The sequence below is a fragment of the Quercus robur genome, chromosome 11, assembly GCF_932294415.1.
Source record: "Quercus robur chromosome 11, dhQueRobu3.1, whole genome shotgun sequence".
Lineage (NCBI taxonomy): Eukaryota > Viridiplantae > Streptophyta > Magnoliopsida > Fagales > Fagaceae > Quercus > Quercus robur.
In genome coordinates this window covers 20,452,620-20,469,076 of record NC_065544.1, presented here as the reverse complement: position 1 = coordinate 20,469,076, position 16,457 = coordinate 20,452,620, and the positions used below count along the sequence as shown (strand labels likewise).

The window sequence follows — 16,457 nt, the reverse complement described above, 5'->3', positions numbered from 1 at the left end:
GCATGGTCTTCGGACTCAAACATATGGGGAAACCAACTACTTAACGAAATCAAGTTTTGGACAGAACCAAGGTATTGCATGGTCCTTCGACTCAAACCTATAGGGAAACGAACTACTTAAAAAAATCAAGTTTTGGACAGAACCAAGGTATCGCATGGTCCTCGGACTCAAACCTATGGGAAAACCAACTACTTTAAAAAATCAAGTTTTGGACAGAACCAAGGTATTGCATGGTCCTCGGACTCAAACCTATAGGGAAACCAACTACTTAAAAAATCAAGTTTTGGACAGAACCAAGATATTGCATGGTCCTCAAACTCAAACCTATGGGGAAACCAACTACTTAAAAAATCAAGTTTTGGACAGAACCAAGGTATTGCATGGTCCTCAGACTCAAACCTATGGGGAAACCAACTACTTAAAAAATCAAGTTTTGGACAGAACCAAGGTATTGCATGGTCCTCGGACTCAAACCTATGGGGAAACCAACTACTTAAAAAATCAAGTTTTGGACAGAACCAAGGTATTGCATGGTCCTCGGACTCAAACCTATGGGGAAACCAACTACTTAAAGAAATCAAATTTTGGACAAAACCAAGGTATTGCATGGTCCTTGGACTCAAACCTATGGGGAAACCAACTACTTAAAAAATCAAGTTTTGGACAGAACCAAGGTATTGTATGGTCCTCGGACTCAAACCTATGGAAAATTCAACTACTTAAGGAAAATTCTAAGTCGCACAGTTCTCGGACCAAATACCAGAAAAGGCTAAGGCAATGAAGGTCATTAGGAAGATGGCGAGACGCCTTATTACTCAGCGACCCCCAAGGGCTGTTCATTTTGGGTTATATGTCCTCGGATGATTATTTTCTACACGGCACCAAGCTTTCAGCCATCATCTCGTTTAAATTTGGGTTACACAACCCATTTTCAAGTTAGTCTTATTGTACACGATAGCTCCAATAAGTTCATAATAACATATTTTATCTTGGTAAGGGATTTCGGCTCTTAGTATTGTTTTCTCAGGTTGGCGTTATTATGCCAGACAATTCTAATAAGCTCATCATAAGATCTTTTTCTTTTTTCTTAGTAAGGGTTTCTGCCCTAAGTATCATTTGTTCAAATCGGCATTATTATGCCGAATAGTTTCAATAAGCACAGAGCAAGGTCTTTTTATTAACAGGGATTTCGACCCTAAGCATCGTTCGGAGTATTAAAAAAAAAAACAAACACAAATCATACAGTAGTATGTCCATTCTCGGCATAACCATTACAGGAAAGAAAGAATACATAGAATAAAACAAATGGCAACTTTTATTAACATAAAGAAGTAGTACAACGTACAATGAAGGGCTTAAACAAGCCTATATAGGGAACAAATTACAAGAACTAAAGTAAAAAAAAAAAAAAAAAAAAAAAAAAAAAAAAAAAAAAAAAAAAAAAAAAAAAAAAAAAAAAACAACAACAACAACAACAACAACAACATAAATAAGAAGTCTTGCTAAATTCTGCTCTAGTAACTACCATATTGAGAGGAGGACCTCTTTTTATGGATGAGGAGAAGAAGAGGAAGAAGGAAAAGTACCAGGATGGATTTGGTGATGGGAAAGAAGAAGAAGGGGAGGTAAAAGAAGGCATCAGTAAAGGAAGAGAGGAGGAAGCAGGGATACTTAATCCCTGCCCCAGCCCTGACTCTTAACACGCTGGTGTCATATTAGCTATGCTCATAAGAGAGCGGCTGATACTGATAATAGGTGACCCCAGCTCAGTCGCATCAAAAATTTGACACAACGAGCCACTGCTTCGGATTTTGGCTAAAGGAAGGATAAGAAGTATCTTGAGTCTTTGCCATCCCTGCCTTGACCGAGCCATTTTGAGTTTTGGAAGAGCATGGCGTTTCTGGGAAGGATATGGTCTCTTCATTCCCGCTCCTATCTCAGACATATCACAATTCAAGGTGTAAGCGAGCGGATGAGGGAAACTTTGTGGAAGGCTAAGGGTTTCGTACTTTAAAAGGATTAAAAGGTCTCTGTGTAAGAGAAGTAACCCCTTGCCTTTCTTCTTATATGAAGGGCAAAACGGGAGGCATTTAATTTATCCAAATGTCCAAGAAAATCTGTAAACGAGAATATACTCACTCCACTTCCCCACACCGTCAATAACCGTCGAATTTAAATGGTCTCGTAAAGGGAAATCATTAAAAACGCGTCTCGAACACTGAAACGGCAAGAGCGCATCGTGAATGAATTCAGAGGAATGTTTTGTAGTCCGGCGTGTTTCCTAACTAGATGAAGAGACACCCGCATTGATGAAGGGCAGAGTTAAGCAGACCGCAATAAAGACGTGGCATCACCAAAACTCTCCTCTCCGACCAAGAGGTCGGATAGCAGGATTTTGAGGGGCAATTGTGGGACCAGAGAGTTTATGACCCCAGCCCATTTCACATTAAGGCCCAAGGCCTGCGCCGAGGAGATACAGGGCCGAGGACTTACCATAAGAGTCAATGACGGTCTAAGGAAATGGCCGAGGACGAGCTCCTACTCGGCATGCCATAAACGCCTCTAAAAGGAAGAGAGACCACAGTGCGGAAACAGCACAAGTAAAAGGCTGCCAGTACTGCAATAAAGCATTCTGCACCTAATAAGACCATACTCTTCAGCTTTTGCGACCTACCCCCAACTACTCTAGGTATGGGCTGACGGGACAAGTCTTAAGTCCTAGGAAACTGAGCTTATACGTGGACGCTGGTAAGAGGGTAAAGACCCGTATAAAAGGATAAGAGAGGCAGTGTGAGAAAGGGGGGGGACAATCCATCCTCCCAGCCATGGTGTCCTAGAAACAAGGAGAATAAGAAGAGCATAGAGCTCCCCATACTCCTCGGACGAGATTCACTGACCGGAGCTAGCCCAAACTACTGTCCGGTGAACAAGGCCTAGCCTTTCAAACCCACGCTCTACAAATGATATTGTTTGGGCCTTTTTACGTGCGAACCCAATATCAGTTTAGGTCGCTACAAATTGAGTCCTTACAATCTCTATTTAATTTATTTAATAAAGATAATTATCTACCAATTTTGAATAGAAAATTTATCTTTATTTTATTTATTTATTTATTTTAATAAAGATAATTACCTATAAATTTTGAATAGGAAATTTATCTTTATCTTGTGGGCTAAATGACACATGGAAAATTTTGATATGCCAATGTGATGCCACATGTCATTATCTAATTTAATTAATTTAATGACATTAATTTAGAATTTGCCACTAAACTTTGATGTGGCATTTTATAATTGGCTTAAAATTTTGTCTCTTACAAACCTATCACAATAAGTATAGAGCTTGAAATTGCATCTAGTCACAATTTAGGAATTGCCAAATAATCACTTAATTAGGCAAGCCTAGTATTTAACCTCATCAATAATAATATATTCCACTTCCATAGTTTCTCAACAAATTGATTCACAAGGCATAAACTTCATTTTATAAAATTAACCCATTTAATATCATCTCCAACATTATGACTAGCTTCCATAAAATTTACACTACATCATTAAAAGACCCATGAAAGCAAAATCAAAATATCCTCCGAGACAAGAAATTTAGAACTTCAACTAACTCCAAATAAACCCAATGGCAATGGAAAAATTGAATTCACCAACCATCACATGTTATAATTTAAAACCCCTAAATTTTTCCACCATACATAAACCTTAAGTAGTCATTAATAGCACAAAATATATACCCACTCATCAAATAATTCCACCAATACAAAACTGATGGTTTTTAGACCCCTTTAAAACACAATTGATTTAACCTAGGTAATTAGCCAAGTTGTTACTTAGTCCAATTTAACAAATTTAGGTTATCACAATCACAAAGATCATATTATGCAAAGCAGCGGAAAGATAAATAACACAAGATATGATCACCAAGAAACCAAACTAGTAAAAACCTGGGAAGGATTTTACCTAACTATCCTCAAGGTAAACTTGAATCCACTATCTTGAAAGAATCGAAGTTCATACAATAAGACTTACAAGCCCCCACGCTCGACTTCTTATTGCTACCAACTAGTAGAACTTACTGACACGACCACGTGCAAGCTCTGAATCCACGGACTTCTTCTTTCTTGGATTCACCACCAAATACAAGTACACCCGCTTGTGTTTTCTTTAAGTTTTAATGGCAACAACCGAGTTGATCATCAAGGTGTAGATAAAATTTTCTCCTTGAAAACCCTAAGTTTGTGTAAAGAAAAGCTCCTCTAGATCTCACAAGAGATTTACACAAACCGCAATATGAGCAACACTAAAACGTGGTTAGGGTTTACCTTTTATACTTAGGACAAATTAGAAAACCCTAAAACGTTTTAAACAACTAGGGCTGAGTTGGAAATCTGCTAAAAAAAACATTCTGCCCGAGTTTTGATCAATTGAGCCAGGCCAAAATGTATAATGCTTTCTACATTAACTCGATTCCAACTTTACATAAAATGTACAATTTTGAGCAAGACTAAAACACTTCTAAACACATTGTTTTAATCATAGTTTGCCAACAATACACATTAGAGTTCTAAATACATAAATACCTAAGTCTTTAGAACCTAACAAACTCATACATAAAAACACATAAATATCACTTCCAATGCTCATAAATCACATGGGTATCATTATTAAAGTTTAGATAAAAATAAACTCGAGCAAAAGTGCAAAACCCACCAAAAAGATGATAAATTTTTACCTCAAAAAAAAATGTGAAGGTGTTTATGGGTTCCTAAGAATTTTCCGGTGATCTTGCCGGAAAAACGATGGTGGAAATGGTGATGATGGTGGTGTGGAAGTGCTGGTGGAGAGTTTGAAGGAGTGAAGAGAATGTTCTACCGAAAATGAAAAAGAAGAAAATGAAAGAAAAGAGAAGTGAGGGAATGAGCCAGCCAAAGGAATGAAAAAATAGAGTGATTGTGAGGTGGGTAGTAGGGTTAGGTGCTGCTTGGCACGTGGGAACCCAAAAAATATTTGATCTTGACTTTTTCTTTTTTTGAGTGCTGATTGGGACGTTACACACACACTCTCTCTCTCTCTCTCTCTTCTAAGAAATCATTTGGTTCTAGATCTGAAAAAAAGAGAACCGTACGAACTGCAAAAACTGGCCACAATTTATAAAACTGTATGGTTCGGCCGCAATTTGAGCAGTTTTGTGTTTTTTTTTTTTTGTATAAAAAGGTTCTTAGAGTTAAAAAAACAGTAATGATAATAGGTTCATGGTTAATCGGGTCAAACCGTATGGTCCAATCTAAATCTAAGAACCATGATTGAGTTTATTGTAAAGTGAGGTGATAAAATAGACAAAATAATTTTTTGAGGTACTAAAAGTAAAATATTTTAGCAATATCTCTAACTTCAACCAAAATATATATATATATATATATTAGCCAGTCTAATATTAAAAAAAACATTATTTTTTTTTATCTTTATTAGTAAATAATTTCATTTTAATGTATTTAGAAACAATAATTTTATGTATTTATAATTATTTTAATAAATTTTATGTATTTATAATTTTTTAATACTTTTTTTTTTTTTTTTTTTTTTTACTCCAACCCTAACAACCCAATATGCCAAAGTCTCTTTCTCTTTTTCTTTCCATTCTTCAAAGTTTCAAACAACAAAAGAACAAAATGTGCCCAGGCAAAAAATTTCAAATATTTTCACACGTTTAAAGTCACCTACTGCCCATGACTTAACACATGAACACCCTCTAGTTATTTAGAAATAATAATTTGGTGTATTTATTATTTTTTTTATTATAAATTTTGTGTATTTTTAATTTTTTTAATACTTTTTTTTACTACGGCCGCCCTAAACAGTAAACAACCCAATATGCCAATGTCTCTCTCTTTTTCTTTCCATTCTTCGAAGTTTCAAACAACAAAAGATCAAAATGTGCCCAAGCAAAAAATTCCAAATATTTTCCACGTTTAAAGTCACCTATTGCCCGTACCTTAACAAGTGGACACCCTCTAGTTCACACAGCTTAATTCTGTTCACAGCCATGGCAGAAAGATTCAAACTTTTCTTCTGGGTATTCTTTGTTCTTCTCTCAAACCCAGCAAAATCTCAGCTTGATGAGTTTTTCTTCAATGGGTTCAAAGGTGTAGGTGTAGCCAACAACTTGAGCTTAAATGGTGCTGCACAGATCCAAGACAATGGTGTACTTCAGCTAACAAACAAAACGCAGAGACTACTAGGCCATGCCTTTTACTCAAATCCGATCCAATTCAAGAACTCCACGGATGGCAAAGCTTTTTCCTTTTCAACTTCATTTGCTTTCGCTATGTTCCCTGAGTATCCTAAGCTTGGAGGCCATGGCCTTGCTTTCACAATCTCTCCTACCAAAGAGATTCCAGGAGCTCAATCAAGTCGGTATCTTGGTCTGCCCAACAACACCGATCCTGGCAACTTCACCAACCACATATTTGCAGTCGAATTTGACACAGTCAAAAACGATGAGTTCAGGGACATCAATGACAATCATGTTGGCATTGATATCAATAGCTTAGTATCCAACAAATCTGCCCCGGCTACTTATTTTGATGGTGCTAATAATTCGAACCAAGTTCTCAATTTGAAGAGTGGTCAGGTAATTCAAGCTTGGATAGAATATGATTCTCAAAGTAATCAATTAGATGTGAAACTTTCGCCTTCATTTACTAAACCAAGGTCTACACTTCTGTCTTTTCACGTAGACCTCTCACTAATTCTTCAAGAATCTATGTATGTTGGTTTTTCTTCTTCAACTGGTTTGCTCTCTAGCTCTCACTGTATCATGGGTTGGAGCTTTAAGATGAATGGAGAAGCTAAATCTTTGTCGTTGGATCAACTCCCTACACTCCCAGCAGAGTCTAAAAGAAACAATAACACAGGCGTAATTGTTGGTGTTTCTGTTTCAGCTGCTTTGGTGATAATTTTGGTGAGTGGTTTGGCTTTTAACCTCATCAGGAAAATCAAGAAAGCTGAAGTGATTGAGGCCTGGGAGCTTGATATTGGTCCACACAGATTTTCTTACAAGAAGCTGAAGAAAGCAACAAGGGGTTTTAGTGACAAGGAGCTACTTGGGTTTGGTGGGTCTGGTCGAGTTTATAAAGGGACACTGTCAAATTCAAACACCCAAGTTGCAGTTAAGAGAATTTCGCATGAATCAAAACAGGGTTTGCAAGAATTCATATCCGAGATTGCTAGTATTGGTCGGCTTCGACATAGAAATTTGGTTCAATTACTTGGATGGTGTCGGCGAAGAGCAGATTTGTTACTTGTTTATGACTTTATGCCTAATGGAAGCTTGGACAAGTACATATTTGATGAGCCTAAAACAATTCTGAGCTGGGAGCAGAGGTTTAATATCATCAAAGGTGTGGCTTCAGGGCTTTTATATTTACATGAAGATTGGGAACAAACTGTGATTCACAGGGACATCAAGGCAGGGAATGTTTTATTAGATTCTGAGCTAAATGCTCGGCTTAGTGACTTTGGTCTTGCTAAACTATACGAGCGTGGCACCAATCCAAGCACTACAAGGGTTGTGGGAACATTGGGTTATCTAGCTCCTGAGCTCACACGCACAGGCAAGCCTACAAAAAGCACAGATGTCTTTGCATTTGGCGCTTTGTTGCTAGAAGTGGTATGTGGTAGAAGACCTATTGAGCTTAAAGCATTGCCTGATGAGCTCATGTTGGTGGATTGGGTGTGGGAGCAGTGGAGACTAGGAGCAATATTTGAAGTTGTGGATTCAAGATTGGAGGGTGAGTTTGATGAGCTTGAAGCTGTTGTGTTGCTCAAACTAGGCTTGATGTGTTCCAACAATGAGCCTAAGGCACGCCCCACAATGAGGCAAGTGGTAAGGTACTTGGATGGAGAGCTACCACTGCCTGAGGCTGTGGAAGCACCGCATGGAGGGGCTTAGGTGACACTGACTTTTTAAACTTTCCATTGTACTCATTGTACACCTGCGTATTGCAAGCGATAATTTTTTTTACGTGATAAATTTTTTAGGGTCATTTCATTAAATTTATATTTTGCAAATTGGACTAATTTAACAAAGAGTAATATATTTCGTAATCATATTTTCAGTTGTTATAGAACAATCACAAATATAATATATATAACTTTAATTGTACCAAAATGAAAATAATGAAATTTTTTACAGGAATTCAAAAAGTAAATTAATGAAAATATTCATTTTTTTAATAAAAGTTATTTATAACATTTTGCGTATCATTAAAAAGTATGTAGATTTAGAAATTTTCTTTTAATTTTAAACAAACTTTCTTAAATCCAGTTTTTTCTACCCTACAATCCTAAACACTGAAAATGTAATTCAAAAATTAATAAAAACTCAAAAAATCTACAATTCAAAAATAAAAGAGAAAGGGAAAAATCAAACTCACACCAAAATCAAACTCCTTCTAAATATGTAAAACATATTAAATGTGATGCGATCAAGCCAAATATCCAACGCATAATCAAATTCAAATTTTTAATAAGGCTTTGAAGTCAAACAATAGAAATAAGTGGTTGATCCCAAGCAAAAGTGTTGATTATATACATGATGATTGTAACTCTTTTTCCTTAATAATATGAAAATAAATAAATAGAAAACCAAGAGTACAATTCCAAAGGGGGAAAAAGTAGAGGAAACTTTTTGACAAAAGAAGAAGAAATATTGTGTAAATATTGTCATAATCTAATCCAACACATGAATAATGAATAGATAAATAAATACTTTTAAACACAAAATTGAATTTATTTTCTTAAAAATCTCAAAAAATACACTAATGAGATAAGGAATATGAAGAGCAATATAAAATATTCATAAATGCTTAAAAAAATTACTCAAGTATCTAGGAACATCATATAGCAAAAACATAACAATTTGATGATAATTTGTTAATATTGTAAAGCCAATATATTTATGTATTTAATATTGTCAAAAAATTAAAGGTAAAAAATAAATAAGAAAAAAATAATGATGTGGCGGATGATGTGGCTCAATAAGAGTATAGCAATAATAAATGTTACGCTCCAACTTTTAGATGCATATAGATAGATTTTCACTATATTCAATAATAATAAAAAATAAACAAAATCTTACTATCCTTCAAAATTTGAATTTGTTCTCTCAAAATTTAGAATTAATCCAATAAAATGTAAATTAAATTAGTAAAAAAAAAACCCATTTAGCCATTACTTAGCCTGTGGCCCTCCAAATACCAACAAAACCTCAAATTTCCTTTGAAATTTTCAAAATTATGGCTTGTTTGGATTGAAGAGGGAAGGAGGAGGAAATAGAGTAGAGTTGGCCGGATAATAGACTAATTTCTAGTCAATTCTACTCTACTCCTCTTGAATTCAAACAGACAATTATTATGTATACTACCCCCAGCTCCACTCCTACTCTAGTCCAACCAGTGGTACTCTCTCTCTCTCTCTCTCTCTCTCTCTCTCTCTCTCTCTCTCTCTCTCTCTCTCTCTCTCTCTCTCTCTCTCTCTCTCTCTCTCTCTCTCTCTCTCTCTCTCTCTCTCTCTCTCTCTCTCCTTCCCATTGCAGTAGTGTAAAGCAGTTCAGATGGCCGAATAGATGGGCTTTAGTTGAATAGTTGTTTAGCATTTCTTATGAAATAGAATATATTTATTTGTTTTTATATTTTTTTTTTTAATAAATAGTAGTTTTGTTAGTTTTATATTATATATAGAATAATAGTATTGTTAATAAAAACAAAAATATATTGTTATGTATTTATATATGGTAGTAACAAATTTTGTAAAGTTGTGTGATTTACAACTATTTTGTGTTGGCTTTAATTCTGTGTCAAATTTGATTGTAATTATGTTCAGTCTTTTGTACCCTGTATTTTATGTGAGATTTCATTATAAGGGTTGTGTGTGATAGAGAGTGTGAAGACTCAAAGCAATTGAAAACTAAGAAGTTTTTGCGGGTAGCTTGCGTGAAATGAAGCATGTGTTCAGCACATGACTGGAATGCGAAGAGTCATGACAGATGATGACAAGTGGTTTTCCCGAGTGTCTCGCAAGTAAGGCCTTCCCGCAAGATACCCGCGAAATATTCTGTTTTGCCAATTTGTCATATCTAATACACCCTATCTTTACCCACACTATATATACCTACATTACCCACATATGTTAAGGAGTGCTTTCAAAGAGAAATCCCTAGCCACAACCTTTAAGAGTTAGAGATTGTTATACCCATAATTCTCTACACAATTCGTTGTGGTTTTCCTTAACTCCTACTTCTCCATTTTCAAATTCTTGAGAGGTTAATAGTTCAAACACTTACCACACACATCCTAAGTATAAAGTGAGATTTTGGTGTTGCTAGGAAGTATTGTAAGAAGCCATTTGTTTAGTGGATGCAATCAGGCTGAATTGTGTGATCCAGAGAGCTAGAGAAGATAAGGATTGGCGAAGTCAGTTGGTAGCAGGAGTTTGGAGGGCTCGAGTACATGGGGTAGACTAGGCTTGGAGGGTATTTTGTTATTCGTGTACTCCAACTTATTCTTTAGTGGATTGATTTACCGCTTGGAGGGCAGCGGAGAGGTTTTTCACCAAGTTCTTCAGTTTCCTCTTCAATAACACATCGGCGTATTATCTTGTGTTTACATTTTTCTTCCATACTCTTTTAGCTTTCATTTTACTGTTGTAATTTGATGAATATGGTTTAGAGTAGTTATATTGTTTATCCGCTCGCGTTTACTCTATTCCGTACTTAGTTTAAGTTAAAGTAAAATCAACCAAGCCGTAATTTTAATTTGGGGATCTAAACAGCTCTTGTGTTTTCACACAAATTCGAGCTTTCAAATTGTATTCTTGAATTGTTATCTTGCATATTATATATCTGTATATTATAACAGTAGAATGTTTTCAAGATAAATATAAATAATTGTTTAATTATTTGATTTTATCTAATTGCTTTTTATAACTAGTTTATAAAATTCAATATATATTGAGATTTTAATATATGAGTAAATTATGAAGAAACCATCCATAATTGATGTATATTTTAAGAGAAAAAATGTTCAAAATTTGGAGACTGCTATTCAAACCACTATTCCAAACTGCTGAAAAATTAGACGTTGAATCCTTGGAATGGCTCCAAAATGTGAATCTAAACAAATAAATATTACTCATATAATAGTAGCATGTTAATCAATGCGATGAAATTCGTTTAGTGATTCTTAAAATCGTATCATATCAATAAAAAACTCAAGATTATCAAAACTTATTAAGTGATTCTTTAACTATGGACATTAAAAAAAGGATTATTAAAAAAAGTTAGTTCAAAATCAAGTATAATTAATTAGTCTGATAAAAAAAATATAATTAATTAGTAGTTAGTACAGTGAAAAAAACAGGTAAGACACAACTTTGTTGAGTTAGAATTAAAAAATTTTGCTATATTTGATTTGGTTCCCACAAGAAAATTTTCCTGTCTGCTACGGCTAGTTGGACTATCCCCAAGTTTTTCGAAAAATTGCTTAATTAATTATATATATATATATAGAAAAATTTATAATTTGCCCCCAAAATGTGTGTTTTGGGCCTTTTGGCCCAGTTGTAGTTCTTTGTAGTAGCAATAAGCTGACATGGCATACGAGGATTGGACACCCAGTCGGTATGGAATTTAAACTCTAAAAGTTGGCCTCCACTCCCAAGTTCCCATCCAAACGAAAAACTAGCCGTTACAACTTTTCCTTCCATTTCTTCGACTTTCCCCTAATCCATTGTGAAACCCTAATTTAAAAATAAATTAAATTAAATTAAATATCCCAAACCCATTTCTCCTTTTCGGTAATTGAACAAAACCCTTCTCTTTAATTCAAGAATTAAATAGCAATTCTCACCCTTTTTGCCTTTTTTCTTTTCAAACAAAAACCTTTTCCCTATTGTCCTATAAATTCAACTTTTTCCCTTTTTCTTCTCCATCCATTTCAAAAACCCCTATATTCTCTGCGTTTGTTTCATCTTTCTTTGATTGAATCTTCATTTTCTTGGCTTAAACTAGAAAAAAAAAAAAAAAAAAAAGGGTGAGAGATTTATGGCTTCAAGAACAGTGACTAAAGATATTATCACCCTTCGTGGTTCAGCGGCAATTGTCAGCGAGTTTTTTGGTATGTTATTGTGTCTTATAGACCTCTTAGATAAAAACCCACTTTTCAAATTCAGTGTTCGATTTTCTTTATTGAGTTTTGTAGAAAATCTTGGCTGATCTTTGTATTTCTTTGCAATTCCTCTTTCAGGGTATGCTGCAAATAGGTAAAACTATATGTGACTTTTTTTTTTCTTTGTGTTTTTTGTTTTATTGGAATGTAATTGTTGGGTGTTGAAAACTAATTTTGATTGAAAAATGTTTAGTATACTCTACAATCGCGGACTTTATCCGGAAGAAAGTTTTGTGAAGGTGAAGAAATATGGGCTTCCAATGTTGCTTACTCAGGATGAAAGTGTTAAATCCTTCATTGCCAACGTAACCGCTCAACTTTCTGGTAAGTTATGCCTTAAAAGTATTAAGTATTTTTCTGTTCTGTTTGGATACTAGGAAAATGTTTTAGGAAAGATTAAAAAGAACAAAGAATCAGGAAACCTTAGTGGGCAAAGAACCGTTTCATGGCTCTTTTGGGGGTTAGTATAAAAAATATCAATAGAAGTCATGGGACACAAATTTGTTTGTCGGTTTTATGTGTTTTCATTTTCTGAGTATAAAAAACAAGAGAAACTCGGATTTATTTAATAATTAATTTTGTTTTTTTTCTCTTCCAATTTCTGAGCAACCATACTGAGAGTCTATGTTTGATGCGTTGGTACAATGTTGGTGACTAAAATATTTGGTTTTTCTTGTAAAGAATGGCTGGAAGCTGGGAAGTTACAAAGGATTGTTCTTGTAATAATGAGTAAGGCCACCAATGAGGTCCTAGAGAGGTGGAACTTCAGCATTGAGACTGATAGTGAGGTTGTTGAGAAGGGGTAATTTAACTAAAACTTGATTTCTTAAGTTATTGCTTGTGTTTAGTAGTATGCTTTTTAAGAAGTTACTGATTGCTCTAAGTGTGGGTAAGAACTCGTTGTTTTAATCTGTTCTGGTTTCAGTGTCTCGAGGGAAAAGAGTGACAAGGAAATCATGAGAGAGATACAAGCAATCATGCGACAGATTGCTTCAAGCATTACCTACTTGCCATGCCTTGACGAAGCCTGTAAGAACCATATGTCATTCCCCAATTATTTCAATTGTGGTTGGTGTTTATTCTAATCAACCCCTTTTTTTCGTCTACTTTATTTTAGGTGTTTTTGATGTGTTGGCCTATACTGATAAAGATGTTTCAGTCCCATTCACTTGGATTGAGAGTGACCCCAAACTTATTGCTAATCCACAAATGGTCAAATTGCACTCCTTTGATACCAAGGTGAGTCTGCGATGATAATTTTGATGTGGTTGGAAATGACAAACTCTGGTTGGCTATTGTTAATACGTTTGCTTGGGTTATGCAGATTCACAAGGTTGATACTCTTGTATCTTACAAGAATGACGAGTGGGACGAGCAGTAGAGAGCAACGAAAGGGATGAGCGGTAGAGAGAGGCCACTCGCCATTTGTTTGTGTGTTACCTCTTTGTGGTTCCTTCTTCGCTTGAGTGGTTATTGTGAATCTTTTATTCACATTTTGTAAGAAATGTCCATTTGTGGTGTGGCTAATGAAAACATGGAGAAAAGAAATATGAGGTGCGCGCTCTGTTTGTTTAATTTGTAATCTCCCATGTCAGTAAATCTGCTTTGAATTCCATTATCTATTTCTGTGTTAAGGGAATGTATATCTAATTTTTATGGCTTCAATGATTGTATATCTAATTTTAAGTAGTCGTTAGTAATTTTATATCTTAATAGGTTGCAATTTAATTTGAAAATCTGGGTTTACGAGCAAGTTAAAGACTGTGAGTTATAAAGTACTCGACTAGTATTGTAAGTTTTGTTTGTAATACTAGTTTAGATTAGTATAAATAGTATGGATATAATATATACAAAGAAAAAATTCCTAGCTCCACCACTGCATTCAGTTGCCCCATTTTGTTCTATTTTCCTTTTAATTTTACAACTAGGAACATGCCTAGCTGTCTGTATCCAATGTAAGCTGCAGGAAATTTCAAGTACTACATTACTGTTTAATGCTAACTGTATGCCAATTAATACTTGTGCACGCTCAGGCCACTATACGCAACCTGGTTTTTGGTGGTAAAAGTAAAACATGATTTTAGTAAATTACTTTGTTGTCATTGGAAATACATATTTACAGAAACAAGATGTTCAGGCCACTATACGTAGAGATCAGAATTTGTGCAATGGGCTTTTGCATGTGCTACCATAATACTTCAATTTTACGCAAATAAGCATATGGAGATGGTATGCACTGCTAGTATGTGATTGGACTCATCATAAAGACACTTTCTTGGCCAATCCTGCTGTTAAGAGGGGGAAAAATATTTATATCGATTCTTCCAAGTTATTGTCAACCCGTTAAGAGTTATAATGCTAGGTAAGGCTATTCGGCTATAGGAACATACTTGATTCAAAAGATCCAATTTCACAATTGTGATAATTGATCCCATCAATAAAAGCTGCTACCTTTCAACTATTTTATAGAATTCCCATCAAGATGAAGTATAGAATTCCCCAAAGTCATGTCCCAGTCAAGACTTCCAATTATCTGATCCTCATCCTCGAACCAAAATATGCACTTGGTTCTCAACCTGAAAGCACATCTTATTGCTTCCTTGGTGGCAATAAAATGAGCCAAAGGCTCATGATCTCTAGTAGAGGCCTTGATCTCACTTGCTTAGGCAGGTTATAGATGAAAAGTGCTTACTATTAACAAAATGGTACTCATCCACTGATCCACAGAGCACCACTTGAAGCTAATCTCACAATACAGTGAGATTTAACTGCAAAGTAACCATTTCCTAGAGTTTCTCTCCAAATCCAAGGAGGAATGCCACTGCTTCAGCTGTGGTCATGGCAAGAGGATTGTCCATCATGATCCCAACATCTCGACTGTTGTCCTGCGTGCTAGTAGCTGCACATGAGAAGGGGGGGGGGGGGGGGGGGGTGTGGGGGTTGAATAGAGGAAAAGAAAAAGAAAAGAACAAAAAGTGCAAATTCGTCGAGTAAACTTGGTTATTAGGCAATGAGATTGAAAAGGCCGTACAGGAGCAAGGTTGCGCAAAAGTATAATTTCAAACAAACAAATCAGAGATACATAGAATTCGGATGATTGCTTTGCTTAAACTTATACAGGTCTGAGCTGTATGATATAGATAAGGAGGTATCAAGAAAATACCGAACTATGGAAAAGGCAGTGACATCCTCAAGCCTCTGTCCTCTCTATTGGACCTACATACTATTCTTTGGACTATTGAACTGTCAGACCTGAACAACAAGTAAATTACAAGAGAGAAATAGATAAAATATCTACTCAAAGCTGAGATAATCAATAGAACTTTAGACATACATTTTAAGTACCCTCCAATAAAAAGTTATTATCAGGAAATATAGATTGGTATTTGCCTAGAGGAGAAACAACAGAGACGCCAATTACAAACAGTGGACCAATGGAATTGCACTGGTAAGTGTAAGTCTATGATTCTAATTCTGGCTTTGTGTGTCTGTCCGTAAACCTCCAGAATTGGGCGCTTTTTGATTCCTTGGAAAGCTCATTATGTGTGCTAAAATTTACAAAAAGGACCTAAGGTGCTCCATTACCCCAAAAAAAAAAAAAAAAAAAAAAAAAAACCCCAAATTTTTTTAAAAAATCCCCAGATGATTATACTTACTTTTTTAAAGAAAAAAAAATTATAAGTTGGTTTTGCATTCTTTCTTCCATCTCCAAAAATACCTCTAAAATATAGATCTAGTAGAAATCCAACCTAATTTAAACCCTATATATGTTTAAAAATTGTTATATGCCGAATAATCATCAACAATTAATTTCCCTTAACAACTAGGGATTTCAATTTTTGTAAATCAATTTTCCGCGAGGTATATTATAGTACTGATAAAATTATATTATTATTTAAATAAGGGTTGTGTTAACAGGCACCGTAAAGTGCCCGTTAACAACAGCTTTATGTCATTTTTTTAGAAGCCTTATAGGTTGTGGGGCCAGCTTTATAAGAAAAAATAAATATTAACATAGGCTGTGGGACCAGCTTTATGTCTTTTGTCTTTAAATAATATGTAAATATAAAAAAAATCTTACTTAAATTAATTGCCTTAAATCTAACAAAATATTGCTTATTTGAGATGGATATTCAACTTAGAAAAATCCTACTTGCAAGTTCCAATCGAAATGGGAAATGATTTTTGGTCTTATGCTTTGATACCAATCAAAGAAAATGAG

The 16,457-nt window shown here is 35.0% G+C and overlaps 2 protein-coding genes across 3 annotated transcripts in view; both read left to right on the top strand.

The window, feature by feature from the left end:
• The first annotated feature begins 5,936 nt into the window (after positions 1-5,936).
• Positions 5,937-8,034, top strand: LOC126707233 (L-type lectin-domain containing receptor kinase S.4-like). The gene has a single exon (XM_050406822.1). The coding sequence runs from the start codon at positions 5,944-5,946 to the stop codon at positions 7,960-7,962; it is 2,019 nt and encodes a 672-aa protein (XP_050262779.1). The 5' UTR covers positions 5,937-5,943; the 3' UTR covers positions 7,963-8,034.
• Positions 8,035-11,809: 3,775 nt separating this feature from the next.
• LOC126707528 (mitotic spindle checkpoint protein MAD2-like) overlaps positions 11,810-16,457 on the top strand; it is a 37,282-nt gene continuing 32,634 nt past the window's right edge. The window contains exons 1-7 of one of the 2 annotated variants that reach the window (XR_007648980.1): positions 11,810-12,184; positions 12,314-12,329; positions 12,429-12,559; positions 12,917-13,037; positions 13,161-13,264; positions 13,353-13,474; positions 13,560-13,675. Coding sequence is in view for 1 of the 2 variants with exons in the window: in XM_050407219.1 (XP_050263176.1) it covers positions 12,112-12,184; positions 12,314-12,329; positions 12,429-12,559; positions 12,917-13,037; positions 13,161-13,264; positions 13,353-13,474; positions 13,560-13,616 (624 nt within the window). In the remaining variant the exon portion in view is untranslated. Of the gene's footprint in view, positions 12,185-12,313; positions 12,330-12,428; positions 12,560-12,916; positions 13,038-13,160; positions 13,265-13,352; positions 13,475-13,559; positions 13,870-16,457 lie in introns of those variants that run through there. The other variant, XM_050407219.1, reaches the window with a different exon arrangement.

Bases quoted from the DNA above. Each gene is read 5' to 3' on its own strand.
- LOC126707233 (XM_050406822.1), top strand. From the start codon at position 5,944: ATGTGCCCAAGCAAAAAATTCCAAATATTTTCCACGTTTAAAGTCACC.